At 44.0% G+C, this 15,096-nt stretch overlaps 1 protein-coding gene across 4 annotated transcripts in view; it reads left to right on the top strand.

Annotated features, from left to right (window-relative positions):
- Positions 1-15,096, top strand: part of GIT1 (GIT ArfGAP 1) — a 1,727,505-nt gene that overhangs the window by 430,508 nt on the left and 1,281,901 nt on the right. For all 4 annotated transcript variants that reach the window (XM_044054459.1, XM_044054456.1, XM_044054457.1 and 1 more), the window contains exon 5: positions 929-1,015. In XM_044054459.1, the coding sequence (XP_043910394.1) occupies positions 929-1,015 (87 nt within the window). The remainder of the gene's footprint in view (positions 1-928; positions 1,016-15,096) is intronic.

The following is a 15,096-nucleotide window of genomic DNA, read 5'->3' as shown; positions in this document are numbered from 1 at the left end:
AGGGACTGAAAGCTTTTAGATACTGGTCATGCATATGCAAAATTAGAAGGGAAAACCCATATGCAGAATACTGCAACATGGAAGAGAAGGACATCTTTGGTTATGGCATGTTCTTACACAACTTTTCTTTCTAATAAGCCATGTGTCCTTATTGATACAGTTTTCTTTCTGATGCCTTTGTAGTTCCAAGACCTTGAATAGTACTATGGCTTACTAGTTTCAGTAACTGTTTTCCATAAAGTATTTGCATAATCTTTGGTCAAACATTGTTTAGAAATGCTGTACTTTGTCACCCCAGCAGTGCAGTTGTAGGACTGGCAAATAGTTTTCTCAGCAAGTTTGAATGTGCTGCTAGAGGAAGCAAACCTTTGCCTGACAATGATCCTTAGTGGTCCTGTTTCTAATCGTATAACTTGTTTTCTGAACTCTGTGAATTGCAGATTTTATAACACAGGTCTTTTGTTGTGATGACGTACAGGAAGAATACTATTTTAGCACTAGTTGTCATGTTAGGGAACTAAAACGTTTTGTCTCTTATTTTTCTGGTGTACTGCTTATTGGTTGGTAGAAGGCAATCATCCAGAAGTTTCATGATAGTTTTCTCTTTGTATGGCAAGTTGCGAGCCCTTATAAGATACAGTATTTTGCTGAAGAATGTTAACTGTAAGCACTACTACTTGTGCCAACATACTGTTGGAGTAAGTACTGTTGTTGATATCTCAGATTGATCGAGCACTAATATTGTGATTTACTCTCTCTTGTTTTACTGCTTTGTGGGTGCTAACTGAAAATACACAGTGACATAGCATCAGAAGATTTCTGTGGCTAGCATTTTAACTGTCAGCAGCAGTATAGTTGTCTGACTCATGAAAGTATGTAATGCAAACCGGTAACAGACCTTGATTAATTTTATTTCTTTTTCTTTTAGCAACTACACTCCAGTGTGAGGACAGGCAACCTGGAAACTTGTCTTCGGCTCTTATCTCTGGGTGCACAGGCCAATTTTTTTCATCCGGTAAGCTTTTCTTTACTGCTGTAAGCTCCCCCCTACCCCAGCTCACTGCTTTGAATATCTTGTTCAGCTTGCTGTTTCTGTTTTTTAGTATTTTGCCTTGTCAGGATGAAGTGCTACACCAGATTCATTGTCAGTCATTTCCTCACCATAGACACATACCCTGCAGTCTTGATATTTTGAATATGTGAAATGTCATACCTTTGTGTCAGATCCTCCAAAGTATAGAGAAAAACTGAGTATTGGAAGTGCACTGGTGTATTTTGGGCATGTATAATTTTAAAAGGGAGAAGCTGGTACAGAACTGGGTAGCTAGTTGTACTTGTATAACCTTGGTAGGTGACAGTTCATTTCTATAGGTTGGACTCTGTTAACACAATTTGAAGTATTTTTTTTTCAGTCATGTTTTTCCAGTAGGCAGAGTTCTGTTTATAATTACCAATGTAATTCTTGTACTGGTCTAATGCTTTATGTGCAGTTTTGTAGAATACACCTTGTCATTACAACTGAAAGTGTAGCATTGAGCAGCAGTCTGTTTTCCTCGGGTGGTGTTTTGTCAAATTTGTGTTGCAATTTGGTTAAACAAATCCTAGCTAGGATTATATTTGAAATAATGAAGTTATCTTGTTACAATTTTACCTCATTAACTCCAGGCACTGAGACGGGAATAAACTTTGACATGAAAAATCTCATCAGATTAGACCTCCGCAGTTTGGTTTTATGAAGGCTGATCCTGTCTGAATCTGGTGAAATTCTTCAAAAGGGTAACACAAGCTCTGTTTACTCTACATGCCTTTGACACTGTCCCCCATACTAGAATAGTTATTAAAGTTATCTCATTGCAAGTAGATCCCTGAGTGGTAAGATGAATAGCCAGTTGTCTAAAAGACAGAGCCCACGTGATGAGTATGGCAGGTGTAGCATAAGTGTGTAACCAGTGGTGCACTGCAGGACACAATGCTGAGACCTCTCTTATTTGGTATGTTCTTTTCTGATATCCAGATGAAGTACCAGTATCGCCAGCTAACTAAATTTGCAGACCACTGCAAACTGGGATTCATCTTCAAATCCCTCTTTGCCCAAGCTCTCTAGCAAGAACTGTCACACACACATGCCTGGTGTACAAAACATGAACTTAAACATAATGCTGGAAATTGCAGCTTTGTCCCATTTGTTAGACAAGCCTCTCCCTTCAGCATGCAGCATAGGTAGTACCCCACTTTAAAATGGGAATGGTATTGGGCACTTGGGTACTTCTGTTGATAATTCCTTGGCCTTTGCTCACCATGTAACAACAGGGGTCTGGAAATCATTGTGGTTGGTGTAGCCAATTTCCAAAGAGATATCATCCAGGTCTGTGAGATTATTGCTGCTTTATATTCAGCATTGATTATGCTAACTCTTAAATACAATGCCCCCTTTGGGAAGTATATCACTAGACATATTAAACTATTAGACTGCTGAGTTTCCTAACTAAGAATATCAAGGATGTTCTTCATCTCACATTGCTGCAGTCCTTACACTTGGGTAGTCCGCTGTCCTCGGTCGGCCCGAATATCAAAGTATAAGGCTGACGTCGATCAAGGCGCATTTGACTGACATCAGGACGTCAGGGTACAAATGCGCATGACCGACGTCATATCCTCAGTCTTTTTTGCCGCATGGTCCGATGCAGAAGCAGCGTTGCAAGTGCCAGTTGGCGTTCTGAAATTGTTCGATTTCGGAGTTTCAGACCGAGTCAAAGTTGGCTAAGTACCCCGTTGGGGAATATTTTAGTTTTTTCTTGCCTCAGTGGTTTACCGGATGTCAGAAAAAGTGAATAATTGTATTTCTTGTGGGAAACAGATACCGCATAGAGACTACCATACTTTGTGTATTCCTTGTTTAGGGCCTGAGCACGGCGTTGTTGGGTGTCGCTCTTGTGCTAGATTCAATAAGCGCACTATAAAGAGAAGATTAGATTGTGCCAGGTTAGTCTTTGGGAAGCGGTGCAATTATAAAATGCCGTCGGATGCTCCGCCCGCTTCTTCGAAGAAGCGCAAGGACAAAGCAGTTAAACCTAGGCTAGAGGAACCGTCAGTACCGGACGCCCGGTTCTTTAGAGGTGTCGGTGGAGCCGGTGGTTCCACCGGAGGTTTCTTTGGGATCCCAGGGAGAGACTTTGTTATTGCAGGATGTGGCCTCTCAGGAGGCAGGCCAGGCTGATGGGGCTTCTCAGGTTACTATACTCCCCTCCCTGCCTAGGGTGGTTAGGCCCTCACCTTCTGTTTCCAAGGCTTCTCCCAGGGGCAGGCCAGGTTTAGCTTCAGTTGGTGTTACCCCTAGTTCTTCAGGAACTGTGCCCAAGAAGCATATGCTTAAAATGGCAGAAGATTTGATTACTTTGATTAGGGGTTCTTTGCCCCCTCCTGATAAGAGACCTAGGGTGGAGCCTGAGCTAGGGAGTTTTGAGCAGGCTTCAGATGTTTCAGAGTCTTCGGCTGAAGACTTGCAGGAGTACTCTCCTTATTCTGATTCTGATGTGGATGATTCGACTCCTTCTGCTTTTCCTCCTGAGGATTTTTCTTTTTCAGAAACTCTTCATTCCATGAGGGAGCATTTTAAGTGGGAAGGTCAGGACTTCTCTGATTCCAGGAAAAGGCTTAGGGAATTTTGTTTTACCCCAGCATAGGCCTTTGGCTATACCTCCTGTTTTGGATGTAGTGGAAGATGTTTTTACAGAGGCTTCTCTTAATCCTGATTCTTTGCCTCCTGCTCCTGTTAAACCGGATAGGTATTACAGGGTGCCTGAAGCTCATAAGTATCTTTTTAAGAGTCCTAGGGCAGACCCTGAAACTGTTAGCCAGGGGCCTAAAGGTGTTAAGGCTTCTGTTGTAAAGAATCCGGTTCCTGCAGATAAAGAGGCCAGGGCCTTGGATAGATGGGGAAAGAAAGTTTATACTTCTTCCACTCTTGCTATGAGGGCTTTGAATTGCCAGTTTCACATGTTGAAATACCAAAACTATCTCCTTTCACAATTGAAGTCTAAGGTTGATGCTCTGGCAGAAGGTATTGATTGTAAAGAGTTGCAAGATTTAGTACATGTTTCTGAACAGGTGGGTAAGCATTCTTTGCAATGTGGTTTTGATGCTGTACAGGCCTCGTCTAGGGTGGCTGCCACTGGGTCAGTTCTTCGCAGGCACGCCTGGCTGAGGGATCAAAATTTATCTGACCATGTTAAAACAAGGATTTTAGATGCTCCTTTACAATCTGACGTGTTGTTTGGTTCTCCTGTTGAGGCAGTTTTAAAGAAAATGGAAGACAAGGCTAAGTCTATGCAGACTGTTAAAGATTTTTGCAGGTCCAGCCTCCAAAGTTTAGTAGAAATTGGCCTACTAAGGGGTGGACGTATCCTTCTTATGATTCCCAGTCTAGGGGTAGATCTAGGCGTGGTAGGGGCAGAGCTCAGGGCTCTTTCAGGCCTAGAACAGGAGTTCTCCTGCACAGTCTTGGTGAGGGCAGGGGTCAGTCCTTTCGTAAACAGACCCAATGACCTACCTTTTCAGCTGCCAGAGCCTTCTCGTCTGGCAGCACCTTTGGGAGGAAGGTTGGCACTTTTCAAAGAAAATTGGAGTTTAATTACCCAAGACAGATGGGTATTGGATATCATACACCACGGTTACAGGTTTTATTTCCATACCTTGCCTCCTTTCAAGGGCATGCCAGACGTTCCTCCTCAACAAAGAATAGAGGCTCACAAGCAAGTTTCTCTGTTACTCCAAATAGGGGCCATACAGCCGGTCCCTATGCCAGAAGTGGGCCTAGGATTTTATTCTCGCCTGTTCCTAGTACCAAAGAAGGGGAACACGTGGAGACCAATTTTGGATTTATCTATCCTCAACACTTATCTGGACATTCCCAAGTTCAAAATGTTGACGTTACAGCAGCTTTTACCTCTGCTGGGCAAAGATCATTGGATGGTAACTTTGGATCTCAAGGAGGCTTACCTTCATGTTCCTATCAGGCCAAGTTGCAGGAAGTATCTGCGTTTTCGAGCTGGGACTTCTCACTATCAGTTCTCTGCATTGCCCTTTGGCTTATCTACTGCGCCCAGAGTGTTCATGAAAGTTCTGGCTCCAGTGATAGCTTTCTTCAGGCTAAAAGGAATACAGATCTATCCTTATTTGGACGACTGCCTGATTCTGGCTCAAGGAAGGGAAGAGCTTCTTCATCATTTGGAATATGTGATAGCAGTGCTAAGATGCCTGGGGTATTCTGTGAACGAAGTAAAGTCCAGTCTAGTACCCTCTCAGGACATGTGCTTTCTGGGTGTGAGACTGAATACAGCATCCCAGATGGCCTTTTTAACCCCGGACAAACAAAAGAGTCTTTCCCTTTACTTCCATCAACTATCTCATCAGTCCGGGCTGACTGCAAGGACAGTCCTTCAAGCCTTAGGGTTCATGGCATCTTGTATTCTGGTGCTTCCCAATGCCAAACTGCATATGAGGAAGCTGCAATGGTTACTCAAAAATGTATGGACACAGCACTGCCAGGATCTGGACACTGTCATTCAGATAATACCTTGCATTCAAAAGGAATTTTTGTGGTGGGCTCAGGAATGTCACCTAAACAAGGGACTCTCTGTGACCCAGCCAGAGGCGAGTCAGATTTTAACGACAGATGCCTCAGACAAAGCTTGGGGAGCTCATCTAAATGGAAAGTGGATACAAGACAAGTGGCCTGCCAGACTACAACATCTACATATCAACCTGAAGGAGATGTTAGCAGTCCAGTTTGCATTAATAGCTTTCAAGGATTTACTTCTTCCAGGGCAGGTGTTGATTCTAACAGACAACACAACTGTCATGTGGTACATAAACAAGCAAGGGGGAACGCATTCTTATCCTCTATGCAGGCAAGCAATGATTTTGTGGGAGACTGCTCTCAGTTTACAGCTCAATCTTCAGGCAAGGTTTCTGCCAGGAGCACAGAACTCCTTAGCAGATGTGTTGAGCAGGCAATTATGGATCCCCACGAGTGGAAATTGGATCCTCATGTATTTCAGAAATTGACAGTGTCATGGGGAACTCCAGACATAGATCTGTTCGCTTCTCCACTAAACCATCAGCTGCCAAAGTTTTGCACAAAAGGTTTCATCCCACAGCTTGGAAAGTGGATGCTCTTTCTTTCAATTGGAACAATCTTCATGTGTATGCCTTTCCACCTCTGCCTCTCCTCCCAAAGGTACTTCTAAAGGTCAGACAGGACAAGCCAAGGATGATTTTAATAGCTCCAGATTGGCCTCGACAGCACTGGTACCCATTACTGAGAAGTCTGGTGCGGAAGCCTCCATGGCCTTTGCCTTCGATTCCACACCTGTTGTCACAGGAGGACAGCCATTTGCTCAATGTCAAGCTTCACTCTCTGCACCTAACAGCCTGGCATATTCTGTTTTGAATCATAGTGGGCCTCCTCTTCCTCAGCAAGTTTTGAATGTTATTTTGGAAGCTAGAAGGCCTAGTACAAGGAAAGTGTACGCAGATAAATGGAAGAGATTTTTATTTTGGAGTGCAGCAAAAGATTTTGATGTTTCTGAGCCTAATTTGAGTGTGGCTCTTCAATATCTTACTGAGTTACTGGACAAAGGTTTGTCTTTCTCTTCTATTAAGGTTCATGCTGCAGCAATTTCGGCTCACTATGATTGTGACCCACCATTGTTTTCTCATCCTTTGTTCAAGCAATTTCTTAGAGGGCAAAGAATATAAGACCCCACGAAGAGCTCCTACTCCTGCTTGGGATCTCAATTTTGTGTTGGAGAAACTCACTCTACAACCTTTTGAGCCTGCAGCTACTTCTGAGTTGAAATATTTATCATGGAAGACTGCTTTTTGTTGGCCATTACCTCTGCAAGAAGGGTTTCTGAATTGCAGGCCCTTATGGCGGTTGAGCCTTTCTTAATTTTCCATAAGGATAGGGTATCTTTACGTACTAATCCTTCCTTTATGCCTAAAGTGGTTTCTAGTGTGGCTTTAAACCAAACTATTCATTTGCCTACTTTTTATGCAAATCCCCAAAATAAAGGGGAAAAGATTTTGCACACTTTAGATGTACACAGGCAGTTTCGATATTATTTGGACAGAACTAAAGGGTTCAGGCAGTCTCAGCAGTTATTTGTTTCTTTTGCTTTGAGTTCTCAGGGCAAGCCTGTGTCAAAACAAACTATTTCTAAGTGGATTGGGTTTTGCATTGCTTTCTGTTATTCCCATCATGGCAAGGAGATTCCAGCTGGGATTAGGCCTCATTCCACTAGAGCTACTGCCACTTGACAGCTTTTTGAGGGGTGGCAACCAAGGATATTTTGGAGGCAGCTACTTGGAGTTCAGTGCATACTTTCTCTAGGCATTATCACCTGCCACTTTACTCTAAATCCAGGGCTGGTTTTGCCACTGCTGTTTTGCAGGGCATTTTGGCAGCTCCTGCTTCCTTATAGTTTGGCCATCCTCCCATACCTCTGCTTTGGGATTCTACCCAAGTGTAAGGACTGCAGCAATGCGAGATGAAGAACATAGTACAGTTTTGTACCTACCATAAATGTAGATGTTCGAAGATCCACATTGCTGCAGTCCAATTTACCCTCCCTCCTTCCCCTCTGTAGTTAGAGATGGTTGTGTGGGTTGAGTTGTAAATATTGTGTATATAGTGTATATTTTGTACATATAATTAGGGCAAGGGTGCTTGGTTGTTTGTTTGCTGTCTTTTGGTTTTGACCTTTATTTTTAGGGTCTTCTGACATCTGGGGCAAGAAAAGACTGAGGATATGACGTCGGTCATGCGCATTTGTACCCTGACGTCCTGATGTCAGTCAAATGCGCCTTGACCGACGTTAGCCTTATACTTTGATATTCGGGCCGACCGAGGACAGCGGACTACCCAAGTGTAAGGACTGCAGCAATGTGGATCTTCGAACATCTACATTTATGGTAGGTACAAAACTGTACTTTTTAAAAACCAAAACTACAAGAGACTCCCTCTGTTGTCAGCATCATATAGACTTCTCAAAGGAGATCTGTGATTTGCCTTCCATGCCATCAGGGACCAGTGGTCCTGGATCTTTTGTGTGTACTCAAGGCAAACAGTCCCACAGATCAGAATCAAGGATATGAATCTTCACAAGCAGATTAGTAAAACACAGCGGGCAGACAGTTCTCCTGCAGATCAAGCAGTGTGATACACTGCTTTCCTTCAAATGGGTTAATTGGGATGATTATTAGTAAATTTGCCTAGGGCTTGACTGACTTAGCCATCTTTGAGAGGGGAAATACATTGTAGGGTGTGGGTCTTGGTAAGGAGTAATCATTACAAGGTTAAGTTGCTGTGAATTTTGCAATGATGCCAATGAACTGCCACAAGTATTTGTTTATTATTTTATGGTACTTTGTGTATGCTTTATTCTTTCTGTAGAAAAATAAGTATTGCTGTTTGCCATTTACCAGATTGGAAATAAGTACTGACTGGACCTTTTGAACTAAGATTTTTTTCATCTTTTTGGTATGTCCCAAGCCAGCATTTACAACCCAGGCAAAGTGCACCATTGGGAGATTCCTGAAGCCAACAGGCATAGTCAGTTATTATTTCTCAGGATTAGAACACAGCAATTTTACATGCTGTATTTGATTTGAATTTTGTAGTATTCACTAAAAGAAGGCAGAGAAGCAATCCACAAGCCTTACTTACAGCTGGGACCCTGGAGACCTGAAATGTTTCTGAAGAGGAACAGCTGTCCAGTCCTAATTACATCCTGGAGTTCCAGTAAGATGTAGTTTAAAAGATCTAGAGCCAAGAAAGAGTTTGTATTATTCAAATCCCAAGACCTCCAAGGCAGACTTTAAAACATGAAGCACCTGCTCTAAAACTCCCTGCTGTTTGCCTGTACTACAGATTTTTGATGGGTTCTCACCTTCCAACCCAACTAATTCAGGCTGTTCACCTGCAGTGGATTTCCTTGGTTCAGTGGATGTTCATCGTGTTACCCTGCTGCAGTCATCACACTTGGGTTATCCTGTCGTCAGGCGGTCCCGCAGTCGGCCGGATTTCCAAAGTCTTGGTCCGACGTCGGTTGCTGTCGCCTCATCCCTGACGTCAGTGCGCCAGGGGTACATATATTGCAACCGACGCCATTTTCTTCAGTCTTTCTTGCCGCGCAGTGCCCGAAGCAGAAGCAGTTCGCAAGTGCCGGTCGGCCGACTCATGAGATTGTCGAATTAGAATTTCAGACCGAAGTCTTCTATAAAGCTAAGTACCCCGTTGGGGAAACTTTTCTTGCCTCAGACCGATGTCAGAAAAAGTTAACAATTGTATTTCTTGTGGGAAGCAAATACCTCATAAGGATTTTCATTCTTATTGCATACCTTGCCTAGGCCCTGATCACGACGTCATTTCTTGTCGGTTTTGTGCTAGGTTTAATAAGCGTACTATTAAAAGACGATTTGATTTCGCACGACACTATTTTGGTAGAAAATTTAACTATAACATGCCGTCGGAGCTGCCGACTACCGGCGTGCACAGAAAGCGCAGGGACAAGGACCGACAGCCCAGGCCTAAGCCCGATTCCGAGGCCTCGGCTGATCCGGTCTCCGGTTCTCCGGTTATCAGTGAGGCTCCGACGCAGCCCCTGACTACCACAGTTCTGGAACCCGAGACCGCTACGGATATTTTGAGGGAATGTATTAGGCCGACGCAGCCTTTTACTTCAGGCCCTTCCGACGATTTACCTTCCAAGGACGTCGGTGCTTCTGAAACGCCATCAGTTTCTGAGGGCGTTTTCAGACTGACGACTCTTGCAGTCAAAACGTTTTCTAAGTCGAAGACTCCTTCTAAATCAAAAAAGACTACACTTCAGTCTCCTGTTCAAAGCCCTATGCCTAAGAAACAGATGCTCAAAATGGCTGAAGATTTGATTTCTCTTATCAGGGGTTCTCAGCCTCCTCCTGACAAAAGGCCTAGACAAGAGGAAGATTCTGCTTCCTCTGAGCAACTGTCTATTTCTTCGGATTCCTCTGAGGACCAAGACTATTCCTTCTCTCCTTATGAAGATTCTGATGCTGAGGACTCTATTCCCTCAGCTTCCCCTCCTGAAGACTACTCTTTTGGGGAAACTTTACACACTGTGAGGGAACATTTTCACTGGGAAGGTCAGGATTACTCTGATTCCAAGAAAAGTCTCAGAGAGTTTCTTTTACTCCCCCAACACAGACCTCTAGCCATCCCTCCTGTTTTGGACATTGTGGATGATGTCTATTTAGAATCCAGTTTCAACCCAGACTCTCTACCTCCTGCTCCGGCCAAGCCTGACAGATACTACAGAGTACCTGATTCCCACAAATTTATTTACAAAAGCCCAGTAGCTGACCCAGAGACTATCTCCCAAGGGGGCTAAGGCTTCCATGGCTAAAAACCCAGTACCTTCTGAAAGGGATTCAAGAGCACTAGACAGGTGGGGGAAAAAGGGTTTACACCTCAGCCACATTAGCTATGAGAGCACTAAATTGTCAATTTCATATGCTTAAGTATCAGCAATGTCTGATCTCTCAGTTAAAACAAAAGATAACCTCCCTCCCTCAACAATCTGAATTGAAAGAAGTACAGGATTTGTTGCACGCCACCGAGCAGGTGGGCAAACATACCTTACAATGTGGGTTTGATTCTTTAGAGGCCTCCTGCAGTACAGCTGTCACTGGATCAGTTATACGTAGGCATGCCAGGTTAAAGGAACAAAGTCTGCCTGATCATGTTAAAGCAAAACTACTAGATGCCCCCTTACAGCAGGATGTTCTTTTTTGGAGTTAAAGCAGAAGAAGTTTTAAAGAAAATGGAAGATAAGGCGAAATCAATGCAGACAGTCAAAGATTTCCTACAAGTACAACCCCCTCGCTTCAGCAGAAACTGGCCAACAAAAAATTGGTCCTTTCCAGCCACTGACAGACCTCAGAGGGGTAAATACAGGCGCCCAAGGGGAAGAGGACAACCACAAGCCCAGTATAAACCTCGCCAATGGGGCACTCCAACCCAGAAGGGAGGAGAAGACAGGTCTCAACCCGCCAGAAGGCAAACTCAATGACTTGCACCTCAGCTGGCCAAACAAAGCTCTTTTGTCAGCCCCCTTGGGGGGAAAACTAGCATTTTTTGCAGACAACTGGCACATGGTCACAAAGGACAAATGGGACCTAGACATAATTTTACGAGGATACAGATTCCACTTTCACACCTTGCCAATGAAAAGAGGAATGCCAAACCTGCCACAAAATCAAAGGGCAGAGGCTCAAAAACAAATTACAGCTCTCATGGCCATGAGAGCCATTCAAGCGGGTACCAACTCAAGAGCAAGGCCAAGGATTTTACTCAAGGCTCTTTCTAGTACCCAGAAAGGACAATGCTTTGAGACCAATTCTGGACCTTTCAATTCTAAACACTTACTTACAAGTTCCCAAATTCAAGATGCTAACACTACAGCAGCTACTTCCCATGTTGGGCAAGGAAGCATGGCTGGTAACGTTGGACCTCAAGGAGGCATACCTGCATGTCCCTATCAGACAAAGTTGCAGAAGATACCTCCGTTTCATTGCAGGTTCATCCCATTATCAATTCTCTGCACTGCCCTTTGGCTTATCTACTGCGCCCAGAGTTTTCACAAAATGCCTGGCACCAGTAATTGCATACTGCAGACAAAGAGGAATTCATATATATCCATACCTGGACGACTGCCTCATCCAAGCAGAAAGAAAAGACATTCTCTTACATCATCTGGCTTTTGTGAAGCATCTACTAAATTGTCTGGAGTACACAGTAAACGAAAAGAAGTCAAAACTAGTACCCTCACAAAAAATGACATTCCTGGGTGCCAGCTTGGACACAACGGCCCAGAAGGCTTATCTTACACCAGACAAGCAACTACAACTTACTCAATATTTCAAGACAATGGCAACAAAGATCCAATTAACTGCAAGAAAAATTCTGCAGGCTTTGGGCTTCATGGCATCTTGCATTCTGATACCATTTGCAAAACTGCATATGAGGAAATTACAGTGGTACCTAAAAAGCGTATGGTCTCAACACAGCCACAGCTTGGACACAGTGATATCTCTCATTCCCTGCCTTCAACAGGAATTTCTATGGTGGGCACAGGCATGTCACCTCAACAAGGGTCAGCCTTTCACCTTGCCCCCAACCAGGCAAACTATCACAACAGATGCTTCAGACTATGCCTGGGGGGCACACATGGCAGGGCAATGCATTCAAGGCCTATGGACTGCAGAACAAAGAAAACTGCACATAAATCAAAAAGAGATGCTAGCTGTACAGAAAGCTCTGACAGCCTTCAAGGATCTACTACAGCCAGGACAACTTGCAATAAAGACGGACAACACCACAGTAATGTGGTACATAAACAAACAAGGGGGCACACATTCCTACCTTCTTTGCAGGCAAGCAATAATCTTATGGAACACAGCTCTAGCCTACCAAGTCCAGTTACAAGCTCAATTCCTGCCAGAACAGAAAAACACATTGGCAGACGACCTAAGCAGAAACATCAAAGATCCCCACGAGTGGAAACTAGACCCACAAATATTTACAATGATAACTCAAAAATGTGGCCTTCCAAATATAGACCTGTTTGCCAGTCCTCAAAACTACCAACTGACAAAATTTTGTGCAAGGACATTCCACCATCAAGCTTGGAAAGTGGACGCTCTCTCCTTCAGTTGGAAAAACCTGACAGCATATGCCTTTCCTCCATTACCTCTTCTCACAAAGGTTCTTTTGAAGGTCAAAAAGGAGAAACCTCGACTGATTCTTATAGCCCCAGACTGGCCACGCCAGCACTGGTACCCGCTATTGAAGAATATGGCTCACAGCCCACCATGGATATTGCCTCAAATACCTCATTTGCTCACGCAGCAAAACAATCAGATTCTACACAGCCAGCTCAAAACCTTAAACCTGGCTGCATGGCAAATCAATTAAGCATCCAACCAGCCCCTCTTTCACAAGCAGTACTGGATGTTATTCTAGAAGCCAGGAGGCCAAGCACCAGGAAGGCTTACTCAGACAAATGGAAAAGGTTTTCTGCTTGGAACCAAGCTAAAGGCCAAGACACAACTCAGCCTCATATGCCTCACATTCTGCAGTATTTAGCTGAGATGTTACACAAAGCACTTTCCTTCTCCTCAATTAAAATCCATGCATTAGCTATTTCAGCTCACTACGACACGAATCCACCTTTATTTTCAAATCCTCTTCTAAGGCAGTTCCTCAGAGGGGCAAAAAATATTAGACCACCTAGAAGAGCTCCTACACCAACATGGGACCTCAGCTTTGTTCTGGAAAAACTAACGCTACCTCCCTTTGAACCAGCTTTCTCTGCAGACCTTCAGTTCCTATCTTGGAAGACTGCCCTGCTCCTGGCAATAACTTTTGCTAGGAGAGTCTCAGAATTACAGGCACTTATGGCAGTGGAACCTTTCCTCATTTTTCATCAAGACAGAGTTTCTCTACGAACTAATCCTTCCTTCATGCCTAAGGTGGTTTCCAGTGTAGCTTTAAATCAAACCATCCACCTACCCACTTTCTTCCCCAATCCACAGAACAAAGGTGAGAGACTCCTGCATTCCTTGGACATTCACAGGCAGCTTCGTTACTACTTGGATAAAACTAAGGCTTTCAGAAAAACTGACCAGCTCTTTGTATCCTATGCTACAGCTTCTTAAGGGAGGGCCATATCCAAGCAAACCATTTCTAAATGGATAGGCCATTGCATACGGTTCTGTTATACCCATCACGGGAAACCAGTTCCTCCTACCATTAGATCCCACACTACCAGGGCAACAGCTACCTCTACAGCCTTTCTCAGGGGGGTTCCTACCAAGGAAATTTTAGAAGCTGCAACTTGGAGTTCTGTACACACCTTCACCAAACACCATCACTTACCTCTTTATTCCAAGTCCAGGACGGGCTTCGCCACTGCAGTTCTGCAGGGCCTCATTGCCTCCACTAACCCTCTATGATACCTCCACCCTACCTTAGCTTTGGGACTTAACCCAAGTGTGATGACTGCAGCAGGGTAACACGATGAACATAGTACAGTTTTGTACCTACCATAAATGTAGATGTTCGAGTGTTCACCCTGCTGCAGTCCAGGTTACCCTCCCTCCAACCCCTCTGATCTACTGGCTAAATCTCTGCTATGCCTTACTGATGTATTTGCTTATAGCTGAAGGGATTTTGTGTTTGTACAGTGTTCACACCATTTGGTACTAATTTGGATCACCTTTTTGGGGGCACCTGACATTTGGGGCAAGAAAAACTGAAGAAAATGGCGTCGGTTGCAATATATGTACCCCTGGCGCACTGACGTCAGGGATGAGGCGACAGCAACCGACGTCGGACCAAGACTTTGGAAATCCGGCCGACTGCGGGACCACCTGATGACAGGATAACCCAAGTGTGATGACTGCAGCAGGGTGAACACTCGAACATCTACATTTATGGTAGGTACAAAACTGTACTTTCCTTCAGACCTCTAGCAAAGCCCAAATCAGTTGTCTGCAACTGGAATCAATTTGGCGAAAAGAAAGAGGAGTTCCTCTGTTGTGAAGGGAGAGGACTGCTCTTCAGAAAGTAAGGAGGAAGCACTGGGTTACTATTTCCAGATTTGTCACCCCCCCCCCCCCAATAGCTGTGGCAGACACTGTGGGCTCCATGCTTCACTTGTAGAGAAAGTCACATTTGTGGAAGGTCTCTATAGAATGAAAGATCATTTCATATGGGAAGCAAGATAGAGAGACATCTATGCTCAGAAAAAAAAAAAAAACGACAATTCCTTCAGTTTTGAGACTACTAGAGGATACTTTCTTGACTGCTCTAATGAATCAAAAGCCCAACCCATGGCCAAAAGAAGCTTGATTGGTTTTACAGGATCCCGGCATCTCACAACTTATAGATTCATAGGTGATTGCTAGGCTATCAGCTGAAGAACCATTTTAAGACTAACCACACTTGCCTCAAATTTACCAAAATATTGCTGACTTGTTAAAACCCCCAAGGAA

Source organism: Protopterus annectens, chromosome 13.part0 (genome assembly GCF_019279795.1).
Source record: "Protopterus annectens isolate FY-2018-M chromosome 13.part0, PAN1.0, whole genome shotgun sequence".
NCBI classification, from domain to species: Eukaryota; Metazoa; Chordata; order Ceratodontiformes; family Protopteridae; genus Protopterus; species Protopterus annectens.
Note: the sequence above shows the minus strand (reverse complement) of the source record. Positions and strands in the feature narration are given on the sequence as shown.